The following is a 14,983-nucleotide window of genomic DNA, read 5'->3' on the forward strand; positions in this document are numbered from 1 at the left end:
ATTACAGCTCTTAAGGTGTGGCAAACTAATAGTAATTTTATTAAAATGCCAAGGCTAGGAATCACCTGATAAATGGTATCAATACTTTTATTACCATTTGATTAAGAAGAGACAAAAGGTAGGAATCTTTATTCCCCTCATTTTACTTATTATGCCTGTTTACATGGAGGCATTTCTGTAGGCTCATACCATCTTAACATTTTTTTTTTTTTTGAGACAGTGTTTTTTGTTTTATGAGACAGTGTCTCTCTGTCACCCAGGCTGGTATACAATGGCACGATCTCTGCTCAAGGCAATCTCCACCTCCCAGGTTCAAGCAATCCTCCTGCCTCACAAGTAGCTGGGATTACAAGTGCATGCCACCATGCCCAGCTAATTTTTGTATTTTTAGTAGAAATGGGATTTCATCATGTTGACCAGGCTGGTCTTGAACTCCTGACCTCAGGTGATCTGCCCGCCTCAGCCTCCCAAAGTGCTGAGATTACAGGCATGAGCCACTGTGCCCAGCCTCATACAGTCTTAAAAATCTATGCCTAAAGTTTTGAGTATATGCTCTTACTAGTATATGCCTAAGAGTATATGCTGAAGGATAAAGCAAAGCAGCTCCTTGAGTGTTAGCCTCAGAAGCTCTGAATTCATGATAAAAGGAAAACTTAGAATAAAAGTGTCAGGCCTCTGAGCCCAAGCCAAGCCATCGCATCCCCTGTGACTTGCAAGTCCGCCCAGATAGCCTGAAGTAACTGAAGAATCACAAAAGAAGTGAAAATGCCCTGCCCCACCTTAACTGATGACATTCCACCACAAAATAAGTGAAAATGGCCAGTCCTTGCCTTAAGTGATGACATGACCTTGTGAAAGTTCTTTTCCTGGCTCATCCTGGCTCAAAAAGATCCCCCACTGAGCACCTTGTGACCCCCACTCCTGCCCACCAGAGAGCAACTCCCTTTTGTAATTTTCCTTTACCTACCCAAATCCTATAAAACAGCCCCACCCTTATCTCCCTTCGCTGACTCTCTTTTCGAACTCAGCCCGCCTGCACCCAGGTGATTAAAAAGCTTTATTACTCACACAAAGCCTGTTTGGTGGTCTCTTCACAGGGATTCGCATGACAGAAAGCATACATGGTGGGCTGGTGAGGATGCATTCGGAGTCAGCTTGGTGTGTTTGGATAAATCTCCACCTGAAGCCCAGTTGAGGCTGAGTGTCCTCCCTTTCCCAGGAAATGAGCAACTTAAAGCATGACCTTCCAAGAAGGAAAAAGTTTAGTATATTAATGCATAAGCAGCTTTATCCTTCTGCCTTTCCCTTCCTCGCATACAGCCTTCTGTGACTGGTTTACAGGAGTTTTCAAAAGATGCGATTAGCTTTACTTGCAAGAGTTTCAGGGTAATGATATGTCAGCTATAAACTCATCCAGCTAATCTGAAGGAACATTTGTAGAGCAGGAAAGAACTAGATTCAGAGGTGCTGACTTGTGAAACCTGGTGGTAAGTGATTTCTAGCTAAAAGATTTAAAATTCTAGTTTCCTAATTGTGCAAAGGACGTGATGATGAGCAAAGAGAAAAAAAAAAGCTAAACCATCATCAACAATAAAAACATTTATTCATTTATACCCTCCATGCCCAACGTCTTCCTCTCTCATCAAAATTAGGCAAAGTCAGTATGGTTTCCCACGGAGGTTAGAGGGAAAATGGCTGCAGCCCATTACCCTAGTATGAAGGGCTGCAGGCATGTTTCATTAGGAGTCATGTAGGCACAACACACAGCAGGGTAGAGAAGCAAGGGCTGAACGTGAAAGTCACTGCTGATTAAATAGCAAGCTATGTCTGTGAATGCTGTTTCATTCATTAATTCATTCACTTAATCCTTGTGGATATACACGGCATCTACTGAAAGCAAGACACTCTGGGGAACACAAAACTATAACAGATTTCACCCTCCCAACATCACCACGTATTCCACTTACTAGGATTGCAAAACAATTTACCCCAGAACTTAGCGGCATTAGACAACTGTTTACAATGCTCATGGATTATGTGGGTCAGGGATTCACTCAGGGCACTGCAAAGATGGCTTGACTCTCTATTGTGGTGTCTGGGGGCCTCGGCTGGAAGATTTGAAGGCTGGTGGCTGGAATCATCCAAGGCTTGTTCATTCATTTGTCTGGTCGTTGGTGATGACTGTCAACTGAGACCTTAGCTGGCCAAAACTACACATGGTCTCTCTATGTGGCCTGGGCTTCCTCACAGCATGATGGTGGGTTTCCAAAGGTCAATGCCAGAGAGCGAATCAGGCAGAAACTGTGTCTTTTTTATGATGTAGCCTCAGAAGTCACATAGCATCAATTCCACTGTACTACATTGGTCAGGAAGGTCACATACCCTGCTGAAATGCAATCAGAGGGAGCATCAACCCCACATGTTAGTGGAAGAAATAAATGTCAGTCCCACTGAATGAAAAGCAGATACATATGTATGTGTATATATGTCTATATGAAAACATACATATATGAATATATGGACATATATAAAATCATCTATGGAAAACACAATCTACCACAATTAATAAAAGAAAAATATCACAGTACAAAATAAAAAGTGATTAGCATTGTGATTATTGTGAAAGCAATGACCTAAGGACTCATATGACTGGAAATATACAAATTAAAAAAAAACACCTGAGCATTGTGCTTTCCAACCTTGAATCACTTCCATATTGCTTCCACTGTTTTCACTATGACTCTCTCATCATCTGCACCATTGTTTCTTGTTTTTACTAAAAATTGACCTCTGGGATAGTTGTTTCTTTAAACTCAAATTTGTTTAAAAAGCTAAGAAGATATTGCTACAGAAAATAAAATTTATTTTGCCATAATTTATTTGCCATCAAATAAAGGGTAACTTTGAATGTACTAAAAAGTTTTTAAAAGTCATTAGATGCTAGATATACTGCTTTTTTTTTAGGATTCTGAGACTGAAGCAAGCCATTTCTTTGTCAAGGAAACAACAACAACAAACATGTCAGCAGGTGTTACAATCACACTCCTACCAAATGAAGGCTCTCCCCTTGCCTCAATCTGAAAGATTTGATAGAGAAGTGGAAGGAAATGATGCCTATAGTGAAGAGCAGGGATAATAATGGCCATGTCCTTGTACCACCCAGGAGCCTTCAAACAGCTGCTGATAGGATGGCTTTACTTTCTTGGCAAACACTGATCCAGCATGATAAAAATTCTAGATAGTGAAGCATTAATCTGTCCAAAACCAAATTCCTGGGATCTCTGAGGGAGACCATCATCTGGCATGAAATTGATGCTTATTCACTAATAAATGTATTTGTAATCCATCATTTGTCAAAGGCTAAGCTCTTCTCACTCCCTGTGTTTGTGTGTGTGTGTGTGTGTGTGTGTGTGTATGTGTTTTTCCTCATAAATACTTCCCTGAAAGACCCAATGAACAAAAAAAAGACCTTGACTAGTTGGCTTCTGTATAAAGCCTAACTGCCCCCATTATCTTATTACCGTTCTCCACATCCTGGTGGAATTGACTTTTTGCTTCCCCACTTTGGTATAACTAATACTCCTGACCATTTCAGGGCCACCCTAAGTCCAGAGCCCCCAGGCAGACTTGCAGTTCTTAGTATGCAATTATCTAAATCCAATAACATTCATTCCTAAAATTATTATTAGCACTTCGTGGAACCAGTGTTGTACTAGGCTCTAGAAATGTCAGGGACAGCAAGAGATAAATACCTTCTTGGAATACAAAGAAAGGCACTTGGGGCCACAGCTATTTCTCCCCTATAATGTAATTAATTGCTTAGCAACCCCTTGTTTTTTGCTAGAGTATTCATTAAAAAACGCTACTTCCTAGGGATTCCTTGGAATTTTTTCTCAGCAGAGATGGTTAGATCATTTTCACAGCTTCTCCACCCGGACCTTTTCTTTGTGCTTTGCAGCAGTATTGAGAAGGTCTGCAGAGGTTAGGAGGAAGACAAGAACTAGATATTTATCTTCAGGGAATCCAGTCTGTAGCCTTTAACACACTCTTAAGACTTTTAACTAGAGTGTCTTCCTAGGCATGGGGCCAGCATTGACAGATCTTCTTTTCCTTCTTTATTTATAGTCAGCTACAGTGAAGCTGTCTAAACCGGTGGCTCTATGGACCCAGCAGGATGTCTGCAAGTGGTTGAAGAAACATTGTCCGAATCAGTATCAGATCTACAGTGAGTCATTCAAACAGCATGACATAACTGGTAAAGTATGCAGTATCCCAGATATTTCACTCCCTTTCTTTCTCCCAGTCACGATGGCCTTTCCCATACCCTTACGAATAAAACAATATCTTCCTGCTGAAATTTTCTGGCATGGGTTTACTTTCAAAGGGGTGATAAATTCCAGATCCATGTGAGCCATGCTATTTAACAAACATACATGGTTATTATAGAAAACTGTGAATTTTGAGCATCCATTGTAAAAGTATATGGGAATCAGGGTGCAGGGTTGGGGGATCCTAGAGAAAATAAGAGCACACCAATCAGAGAGAAAGGAAAGCAGGAAGTCTTTCACATGAACTTGGCTATGGAATCACTATGTAGATCTTCTAAGTAGAAAAGGATTCTAAATAGGAAAATGCTTTTTAAAAAATGTTTAAGATAAAGTATATTGACTTCTTTGACTGGGTGAGCTGTATACCTGTATCCAATCATGTGAAAGAGTCCAGGGGAAACGTCAGTTTCCCTGACACTCCTGTCCTCTGGCCATCTGTTTCCCTGTTGACCATCTTCTAGTATCTGCACCTAGCAATGTTCCAAGTTTCCGAAATGGAGTATAATAATACTAACTCTCTGCCCTTGGGATGAATACTTTCAAGGCACAGATTACGATTCCATTTAGATCAAGGGTGTTCGAATATTACATGTGGAGGTCAATAAGTACTTGAAAGCAGAAAATAGAACAGGATAGTGAACCATAAAGGGCCTTCAGATCATCTCTCAATTGGGAGATAGAGTGGGCAAGATGGAGCAAATATGCCCACTGTGGTAGCCCATCAGAGTAAGGGGGCTTTTCCAGACCTTGCCTGCCCTTTCACCCTAAGATTCTGCTTGTATGTAGGCAACACTTCTCTTTTCCCTTCACAGATGGTGCAGTGAAAGATAGGACTGAGGATACACTCTGTAAACCAAAACTGTATAGCTTCAAGGGAGAAACAATGTTAAGAAGTCGTTTCTAGCCCAGATCTTTTTTTCTGAGAAAATGATTTCACTCTGGTGGTAAAGTGACTTGTCATGAAATAGCTGAACACTCTAGATGACAAACCTCTTTCCAGACCCATACTTTCTATCCTGACAAATCCTAATCTCTCTCGGTCTGTTCACCCCATTACTATGAAAAGGGGCCTGTTAAGCAGAGTATTTATTTTTGCAGTTCCACTCTTAGGCTGTAGCTGTGAGATCTAGGGCAGGTCAGTTCACCCTCTTAGAAGAGGTCTCAGTCGGTGGTCTTCTAAGTGTGTTTCATGGGCGTGGCCAAAGGGACGTGGGTGTGCTTTGGGTAGAGGCGGGTGTGTGAACCAAAGCCGCTCCCTTTATGTCTGTTGTATATATTTGAAACACACAGAAAACTTGATTGATTTTGAAAACTTAATTGATTAAAAAAAAAAAACTTTTTTAAACATTTAAACACTAAATGTTCAAAAAAATGCTGAGCTAGATGATCCTAGATTCCTGCTGACCACATTGATATGTCTAAATATATAGGGAAAACACCCAATTGTAGCTCAGGCTGAGTTAACAAACAAGAGAGTAAAATCCTTTTATCTTAAATATAAAAATGGTCCTTTATGCATTTCTTCTCTGCCACTCCCAACTAGAGCCAATGGCCCTTTTGGATGAAATCTATGAAATTCGGAAGGCAGTGCGGGTACTTAGCTTCGATTCCAAGTGTCTACATTTCATTTTCTTAGTTCCTCCCTTAAGAGTATAAGAAAAGCCCATCTAGGGTCAGTTATTCTACTCCTAAATGTAATCAATCAGTTAGTAACCATTTGCCTGATTATGGTAGCCTTCATCAGATAATGGCTGCTTAATGTTTCTTATTGCCTGTGCGATAGTAATGGCAAAGCGTTTTTCATGATCTTATTTGAAAGCAGTGTTATCTTTTATTAGGGGTGAGAATTATGAGGTCCCCTTGAGGGAAGGATAAGCATTTATAATGGTTTGAAGAGGATGAGCCTTACAGTCCTCAGAAATAAAGATTCATGCTTCAGTGCGTATGGAATAAATGGTCCCACTTCCCAAGGTTTTCTGCTAAGTGACATGAGGACAGGAGTGTGGAAATGAGGTATGTATTTCAAACAGTTGTCATATGTTTTTAGTGGCAGACTTGGTCTTCATGAAACACACCTGGTATTGGGAAATCACAACTTTCTTGGGATCTTGGCAAGCTGCTTAACCTGGGCAATTTACTTAACCTCACTTCCTCATCTCCAAAATAAAGATAATAGTACCTGACTCAGAGAGACATTGTGAACATTAAATTAAATAATATAGGTAAACCACTAAGCTAACCGTTTATTGACTCCTTTTACATGCCGGCATTGTGCTATTATTCATGTCAGGACTCACCTGGAGGTGTCGAAAAACATGCCGTTATTTCCTTTTAAGGGCAGCCTATTTTCTGGCAAGAAGAAGAAAGCAGGGAATTATTTGGGGACTTAAGGAACAGAGAGAATGATTTCAGATTAACTTTTGGTCTACATCTTTTTGACATTCACCTATTTGAAACCTCAGAAGACCGCTCTCTTCCCCTGTTCTCTGGCCCCTGCCTCTCCAAGAGTGAATGCAAAATACCCAAAAGATCACAAGTGCCAAGTGGCCAGAAAATAGCTTTCAGGACTTCAGCCAGTGCGCGTTTACCAGCCCTATGATGCTAGAAGTTGTGGGAATCCCAGTACTCTTGGAGGCTGTGATGAAAAGAGCAAAGAGGTTTATAAAACTCAAGATGTGATGACAGAGCAAACCTCACCAGGCTGTGCAGACAGTAGAGTGACTTTAGAGAGGACAGGGGAATGGTTACAAGTACCAGGTCACAGCCCAGACCCGCATCACAGCCTTGTGATTTTGTAAAGGTTGCTGGGTGCATGTCAGCTTTCTTCACCTGCAGAGGAGGAGATGCTAATAGTATCTACCTCATGGTGTTGCTATGAGGGTGGTCCACAGTCACAATGAGCATACAATGCATGTGAGCTGCTGCTGTTTTCCAAGTGTTGCCCTGATGGTATCTGTGATAACAAAACGATACTCACAATGTTGAATTCATCCAGCTTTATTATCCTGGGAAAGGAGGGAAAGGAGCATCTATGGGAAGCAAAACATTCTGGGCTGGTAAATATCCTGTGCTAATCTTTAAGGCTGAAGAAAAGATTGTTCATGTATCTCTTATTTATGCTTAGATTCTCCTGAGTGCTGCTGTTCTTTTATTTTTCTTAAAGCAAGGATCTCCTATATCATGCTCATTGAGGAAGCATGTTATATCAGTGTTTTATACAAACATCTCTTGATTTAGAGGCACGTGGTCCAGTGACGGTAAATAAAAAAGACATATATTAAATGGAGAGAAAAAGAAGAAGAAAACAGAGAGGTTTTCTGCACATAGGTCTGAGTCAAATCCTCCCTGCTGCCCTCTACCCCAGCCTTTGACATGTAATAGAAACATGATGCCACATCATGATGCCACACGTTCGTTTCTTGTCAGTAAAATGATAATATTTATCTTAAAGAATTTGGGGGAAGATTAAATGGGATGATGAATGTGAAGGGCCTAGTTTAATGACTCACATATAGTAGACATTCATTCATCCTTTTATCAAGTATTTATAGACTATCTACCATATACCAGGTTTTCAGAATATAGTGATAAATAAAATAATCATGATCCATGTAGGGAAAAAATTGTGCTTCCACAGAAAACTATGCATTGTCATCTATAGCACAACATTTGGGTTATCTAATTCTTTGATTCTAGGGAGCAACTTTATAACTTTGTGAGTTATAGATAACAGAGAGTAATACGATATAATTTTTGTCCATTGACATGTAAATTCTGTTCCATAGAGGTTCAGTTGACTTCCCTAGCCACTGTGGAAAAGGTGAGTTTTACCTCCCTTTGACACATTTATTTCAGTCTTCCTGATCTATAATCGTGTCTGCTGTTCAGATTCTCCTTTGAGCTGGTTTTAACATCTTGCCAGTTTCCTCATTAATAAGTTAAATTAAAATCTTAAAGATGTGTTCACTTCCATATTTGTATGACAGTCATGATTTTAACCTTTTCTGAAAATTACCCTTTAACCTCAGTAGTTGTTTAAATTGTCTGTATTTGTTTTTACAAAGAGTTCTACTATATTAACATTTGTTTCTGTGTTTATTTGAAGAACGTTAAATTCGAAACAAAATTTTCCCTTAGGTGCTTCAAAGTCTAAGAAAACTTTAGACGTATTTTAACCTATCAGTGTTCAAAATCTTTTGCAATATCAAAATTTTTGGTAATCTTATTGTGCCCAGCAGATAACTGCTCTTTGGCGGCAGATGTGTTTAATCAGAAGAGAAGCTACAGTAGTCCCCCCTTATCTGCAAGGGAAACATAGCAGGACCCCCAGTGGGTGTCTGAAACCATAGATATTGTGAAACACTATTTATATGGTGTACACATACATACCTATGATAATTTTTTTTAATTAGATACAATAAGAGATTAACAAGAACTAATGATAAAATAGAACAATTAATAATAATATACCATAATAATAATTAGATAAATCTCTCTCTCTGTCTCTTGAAATATCTTCTTGTACTGTACTCATCTATTTTCAGACCACAATTGATCACAAGTAACTGAAACCACACAAAGCGAAACCTTAGCTAAGGGGGGTGCTGCTGTACTAGTAGCATGAACTCCCTGCAGAAGCACACTTTAAAAAGAACAAGATGGTTGGAACACTGGAGAGGCATTAGGATATATAGACTGAAATCATGAGATTAGGTTTGAAGCAAAGAAATTTGTGTATGTTTCTGTGCTTGCAAGATTCTGTCCCTAGTTTTCTGAGGCCTGGCTTGAAATGCTGATGAGAAGACTCTACTGGGGCCAGGTGTAAGCTCACAGGCACTTTCAGATTCTTTTATGCACAGTCGAGCATCTCTTCGGGTTTGAAGTTTCTTCCTGTGGTGGTTGCTAACATCACCTCATCTCGTTCGGCTTCAAATCCTCTATCTGTGAAGGGTTCTTTCCCCTGCCAACTTTAAAGACTTGTTTTCAGAGGTGAAGTACTCAGAGCTCCCCAGAATATAAAATATTTTTTAAAAGCTGCTTTGAATGTATAAAGGGTTTCCTTGGTCTACTTCATGGACGAAACATGGGTATCCTTTAGATGTCTGCAAGAATAAATAGTTGTCATATGAGTATCGCTTACAAATGATTCCTATTGATTTATCATATTTCTAAATGATTACCTGCAAAATAGATGTATGCCTCTGGTCCGTTTTTTATGCTGCAACTATCACCCACTTGTACTTCTTTTCCTTTTAAAAAGTATTCTGAGATGTAGCACCTTGAAATCGGACAGTTCTGCATATGCTATTGAGTAAAGGGAAAAATCACTATCATTTTAGGACCCTTGGAATGTGGCTCCATGCATTTGCTTACACTGTTCTCTTCAGTGCTGATTTTTCTGAGCTGTTCTATTCTTTGATCCTTCTGCGGTTGTCTTCCAAGCCTTTTATTATGGTTAGAGTTCCCTGTAGAGACCAATGGGGTCTGTATTTAAGAAGTGTCAAAAGAACTAGAATAATTACTTTCTGTAATGCACTTAGGAGAATACTACTTAGTAGAATCCAATATAACCAAACAAAATGTAGGCATATTTTAACTATCCAGTGCATCATCTACACATTTTCTCATCTTTATCACTTCCCCTCTGGATATTGTGTTCTGCTTTCCTATATCTTTGTATTTGTTTTTTCACGTTTCTTTTTTGTGTGAACTGCTCTATAGTCTTATTGAAACTTGAGCATAATTTTATATTTACATAGTAAAGTTTCTGATATGATTAGAGCATAAGTTGTTTCTCCTAGTTTTCCAATAGAGCCATTGATTTTTCATTTTAACCCCTTTCAATGGAACACTTACTAGCTTTCTAAATTACAAACTTACTAACTTTAAAATATATAATTTATTTCTCAGCATTCTTAAACCAAGGGTACTGCACTTTGTTTTCTTGATGATCCAGGGGAAAAGACCTCTGAGTGTTGGAAACAACTTTAGATGTCATCCAAGGATTTATGGGGTCAATTTAAGAAAAAAAAAAAAAAAGACCCTTTCAATGAGAAATAAACACAAGTGGTAGGTCAATGGACCTCAAAATACCAGCTCCATTCCTGATAAAAGCCTTTGGAGAGTGTAATTTATATCTGTAGACAAATTTATTTACTAAGAATGTTTCCTCTCTAAATGGATCATCCCAGTCACCAGCACAACTGAGCACTGCCTCTTTTAAGGCTTGGCAGAAAGCAGACTACATCAGGACACAGGTCTCAAGTGAGGACAGAACATGGGACTGGGCTGAATGAGTATCAAATGGAGGGCAGGAGAGAGGCCAGGAGCATTATTCAGGAAGTCTCTCCACAAGGGAATAGGAAGAATGGAGGCTGAGTGTCCCCCTTACAATATAGCCACATGTCCCCCTGTGTACCCTTTCTGACATCCCTACTGTGTGGTTGGACAGCCTTTGCTTCAGCACCTCCAGGGATGAGCATTTTATAGTTTTAAAAAGCAGTCTGTTTTTCTGTTCAAGATGTTGGATTATTGTGGCGGTGATGGTGGCAGTGGCAGTGGTAGTGGTGGTAGTGGTGGTTGTTGTCGGTGGTGGTGGTGATAGGGGTGATGGTGATGGTGTTTGGTTTTGCCTGTACTCCCTCCTCCTCCAAGCTGAAGGCCCACTGAACTACTTTGAAGGGTTTGCAAATGTCATACTTTCTACCATCCTGACACCCACCCATTCACCTGAATAATTCCAGTTTTCCTTCTGGCTTGAGTTTTAGATACCACCTCCTATAGAAAGCCCTCCTTAGTTCTCTTCATCTGGGTTAGGTATCTCATCTCTAGTTCCCAGGATAAGGCTCTATGGTAAGATTTATCACAGTAAGTTGGTAGTTGAAAAATTTAATAAGAAAGTTTATGTTGAAGTTTGACTGAAACACACCCCTAGGTCCTGCTTAGGTTCCCAGGTTAGAGACTCTTGCTGAAGAAAGCTCCTGATGACTGCCCCCATTAGATTCTTGCTTCCTGGCATCAATGAAGCATAATGCTATCTTCCAGTCCCTTCCTTCGTTCTAGTGGACTATTTATTGGATATCCCCAAACGCCTCCTCCCAAGTTCCTATTACCAAATACAACAATGTCCAGGTTTCAGACACACACAAAAAATTACAAAGCATGCCAAGAGGTAAGAAAATAACAAACTGAAGAGACAAAGTAATCATCAGAACCAGATTCAGATATGACACAGACGTTAGGTTTACCAAATAGGAAATTTAAAGTAAATATGATTAATATGTTAAAGGCACTAATGCAAAATGTAAACTATATACCAGAACAGATGACTAATGTAACAGAGAAGTGGAACTAATAGACAATCAGAAGAAAATACTAGAAATAAAAAACACGGTGGCAGCAAATAAGAGTGCCTTCAATGGGATCATGAGTAGACTAAACACAGCCACGAAAAGAATCAGTGAACTTGGAGGTAAATCAATAGAAACCACCAAAACCAAAATGCAAAGAGTAAAATGAATGAAAACAGCAGAGCAGAACGTCCAAGAATTGTGGGACTATATTAAAAGATGTAACATATGCATTACTAGAATGTCAGAAGAAGAGAAGACAGAAGAATAGTTCAAATAGTAATGACAACAAATTTCCAAAATTAATCACAAACATCAAATCACATATCCAAGAATTTCAGATAACACCAAACAGGATAAATATTTGAACTGCTTTACACACACACACACACACACACACACACACGACAAAGGTAAAATTTTGAAAGGAGTCAGATTTTAAAAACAAATATCACATACCTTAGTTACAGAGAAAAAGAGATAAGAATTCCAGGGCACTTCTAATGAGAACCTCTTAAGCAAGAAGAAAATGAGTGAAAATTTTAAAGGGTTGAAACAAACAAACAAAAATTGGCCAATTCTATATCCAATAAAATTATTCTTCAAACACAAAAGAAAAGTAAGGAAAGAGTTGCGCAAACAAACAAAAACTGAAGCAATTCAGTGTCAGCAAACTGCCCAGCAAGAAATAATAAAAGTTCTTCAGGCAGAAGAAAAATGATATAGATCAGAAACTTGAATCAACAGAAAGCAAGGAAGAATGTCAAAAAGGAATAAATGAAGGTAAAACAAATTCCTTTTTTTCTTATTAATTGATCTAAAAGCTAACTGGTTAAAGCAATAATAACAATAATACATTGGGTTTTATACCAGAAAGTTAAGTAAAATGAATAACAGCAATGTCACAAGGGATGGAAGGGAGGAATAGAGAATGCTTTGTTATGAGTACCTGCAAATACATGTGAAGAACAATGTTATTTGAAAGTGGACTTAGATTACTTGCGTATATTGTTAACTGTAAGGCAAACACTAAAAATTTTTTTATAAAGGAAAGATAATTGGTGTGTTGAGAAGATAAAATGAGATGGCATCAGCCGGGCGTGGTGGCTCAAGCCTGTAATCCCAGCACTTTGGGAGGCTGAGATGGGTGGATCACGAGGTCAGGAGATCGAGACCATCCTGGCTAACATGGTGAAACCCCGTCTCTACTAAAAAATCCAAAAACCTAGCTGGGCGAGGTGGCGGGCGCCTGTAGTCCCAGCTACTCGGGAGGCTGAGGCAGGAGAATGGCGTAAACCCAGGAGGCGAAGCTTGCAGTGAGCCGAGATCCGGCCACTGCACTCCAGCCCGGGAGACAGAGCGAGACTCCATCTCAAAAAAAAAAAAAAAAAAAAAGGCATCAAATACTCAGTTAAAATCAGAAGAGATCAAAGAAAAAAGAGTGAAACAAGAGCAATGAATAGAAAAGTATAAAGATGGTAAATTTTAAGTCTATCAATAATGACCTTAAATGTGAATAGTCTTAACACAGTAGTTAAAAGATAGAGACTGTCAGATTAGGAGCAAAAATCCTAACTCTGTGCTCTCTGGAAGAAACACACTTTAAGTACACAGGTTAAAAGTCAAGTATTGGAGAAAGATGTATTACACAAACACAGTCAAGAAACTTTTATTGAGTTGAGACAATGCAGACTTCAGAACAAGAGTTAAAAGAATAAAGAGGGCAATTAGGCCGAGTGTGGTGGCTCATGCCTGTAATCCCAGCACTTTAGGAGGCCAAGGCTGGTGGATCACAAGGTCAAGAGATTGAGACCATCCTGGCCAGTATGGTGAAACCTGTCTCTACTAAAAATACAAAAATTAGCAGGGCATGATGGCATGCACCTGTAGTCCCAGCTACTCAGGAGGCTGAAGCAGGAGAATCGCTTGAACCCGGGAGGCGGAGGTTGCAGTGAGCCAAGATCATGCCACTGCCCTCCAGCCTAGCAACAGAGCGAGACTCCATCAAAAAAGAAAAAAAGGCAATTACAGAATGATATAGGGTTACATTCTCCATGAAGACATAACAATTCTAAACATTTGCACTCTTAACATAGAGCATCAAAATACGTAAGGCAAACACTGATAATATTCAGGTAGAAATTGATAAATTTACCATTACCATTGTAAACTTCAACATCACTCTCTGATGATCTGAACAGCATTGTCAATCAACGTGACCTAACTGGCATCTAGAGAACACTTTATAGTATGTATGTCCAATATACATTCTTCTCAATAGATGCAGAGAAAACATTTGACAAAATTCAGTGTTAATCCACAATTTTTAAAAAACTTATCAGAAAATTAGAAATAACAGAAATCTTGATAAACAGCATTTATGGTGAACTTACAGATAACATCACCCTAAATAGTTTAAAAAAAATTTCTCTACAGAGTTTGACAAGGACATTAGCTTTTCTTACCTTATTTTTTAAAATTTATTTTTATGTGTGTGTGACAGAGTCTCACTCTATCACCCAGGCTGGAGTGCAGTGGCATGATCTTGGCTCACTGCAACCTCCATCTCCCGGGTTCTCCTTCCTCAGCCTCCCCCTAGTAGCTGGGATTATAGGCATCTGCCACCATGCCCAGTTAATTTTTTGTATTTTTAGTAGAGACAGGGTTTCACAATGTTGGGTCAGGCTGGTCTCGAACTCCTGACCTCAAGTGATCCACCCGCCTCAGCCTCCCAAAGTGCTGGGATTACAAGCATGAGCTACCACACCTGGCTACTTACCTTCTATTAAATATTTTTTGAAGACCCTGACCAGTGAAATAAAGCAAGGAAAAGAACTAAAGGCAAAAAGATTAGAAAGAAGTGAAATTATTTTTATTTATAGATCAAATGGTTTATATAAAAAACTGTATGATCTAGAGGTTGAGTGTTATCTAAAATACGTGGAACCAGAAGTGTTTTCAGTTTTGTATTTTTTTGGATTTTGGAATATTTGCAGAATACATACCAGTTGAGCTTCTCTAATCCAAAAATTTAAAATCTGAAGTGCTGCAGTGAGCATTTCCTTTGAGCTTTGTGCTGGTGTTCAAAAAGTTTTGGATTTTGGAGCGTTTCAGATCTTGGATTTTCAGATTAGGGATGCTTAACCTGTATGAAGAAAAAAAAATCCTACAAGAACTAATAATATAACTTACTGCACAAAATACAAGATTACTATGTAATAGCTAAACAAAATATATCTAAGACTCTACACAGAAAACTGTAAAACATTGCTAAGAGAAATTGAAGATCTAAATAAGTGGTGAGAT

The 14,983-nt window shown here is 39.0% G+C and overlaps 1 protein-coding gene across 2 annotated transcripts in view; it reads left to right on the top strand.

Moving 5' to 3' along the window:
- The window catches only part of SAMD12 (sterile alpha motif domain containing 12), a 418,596-nt gene that overhangs the window by 177,496 nt on the left and 226,117 nt on the right, over window positions 1-14,983 (top strand). For both annotated transcript variants that reach the window (XM_011941081.1, XM_011941080.1), the window contains exon 3: window positions 4,126-4,255. In XM_011941081.1, coding sequence (XP_011796471.1) covers window positions 4,126-4,255 — 130 coding nt within the window. The remainder of the gene's footprint in view (window positions 1-4,125; window positions 4,256-14,983) is intronic.

Source organism: Colobus angolensis, unplaced genomic scaffold (assembly GCF_000951035.1).
Source record: "Colobus angolensis palliatus isolate OR3802 unplaced genomic scaffold, Cang.pa_1.0 Scaffold198, whole genome shotgun sequence".
NCBI classification, from domain to species: domain Eukaryota; kingdom Metazoa; phylum Chordata; class Mammalia; order Primates; family Cercopithecidae; genus Colobus; species Colobus angolensis.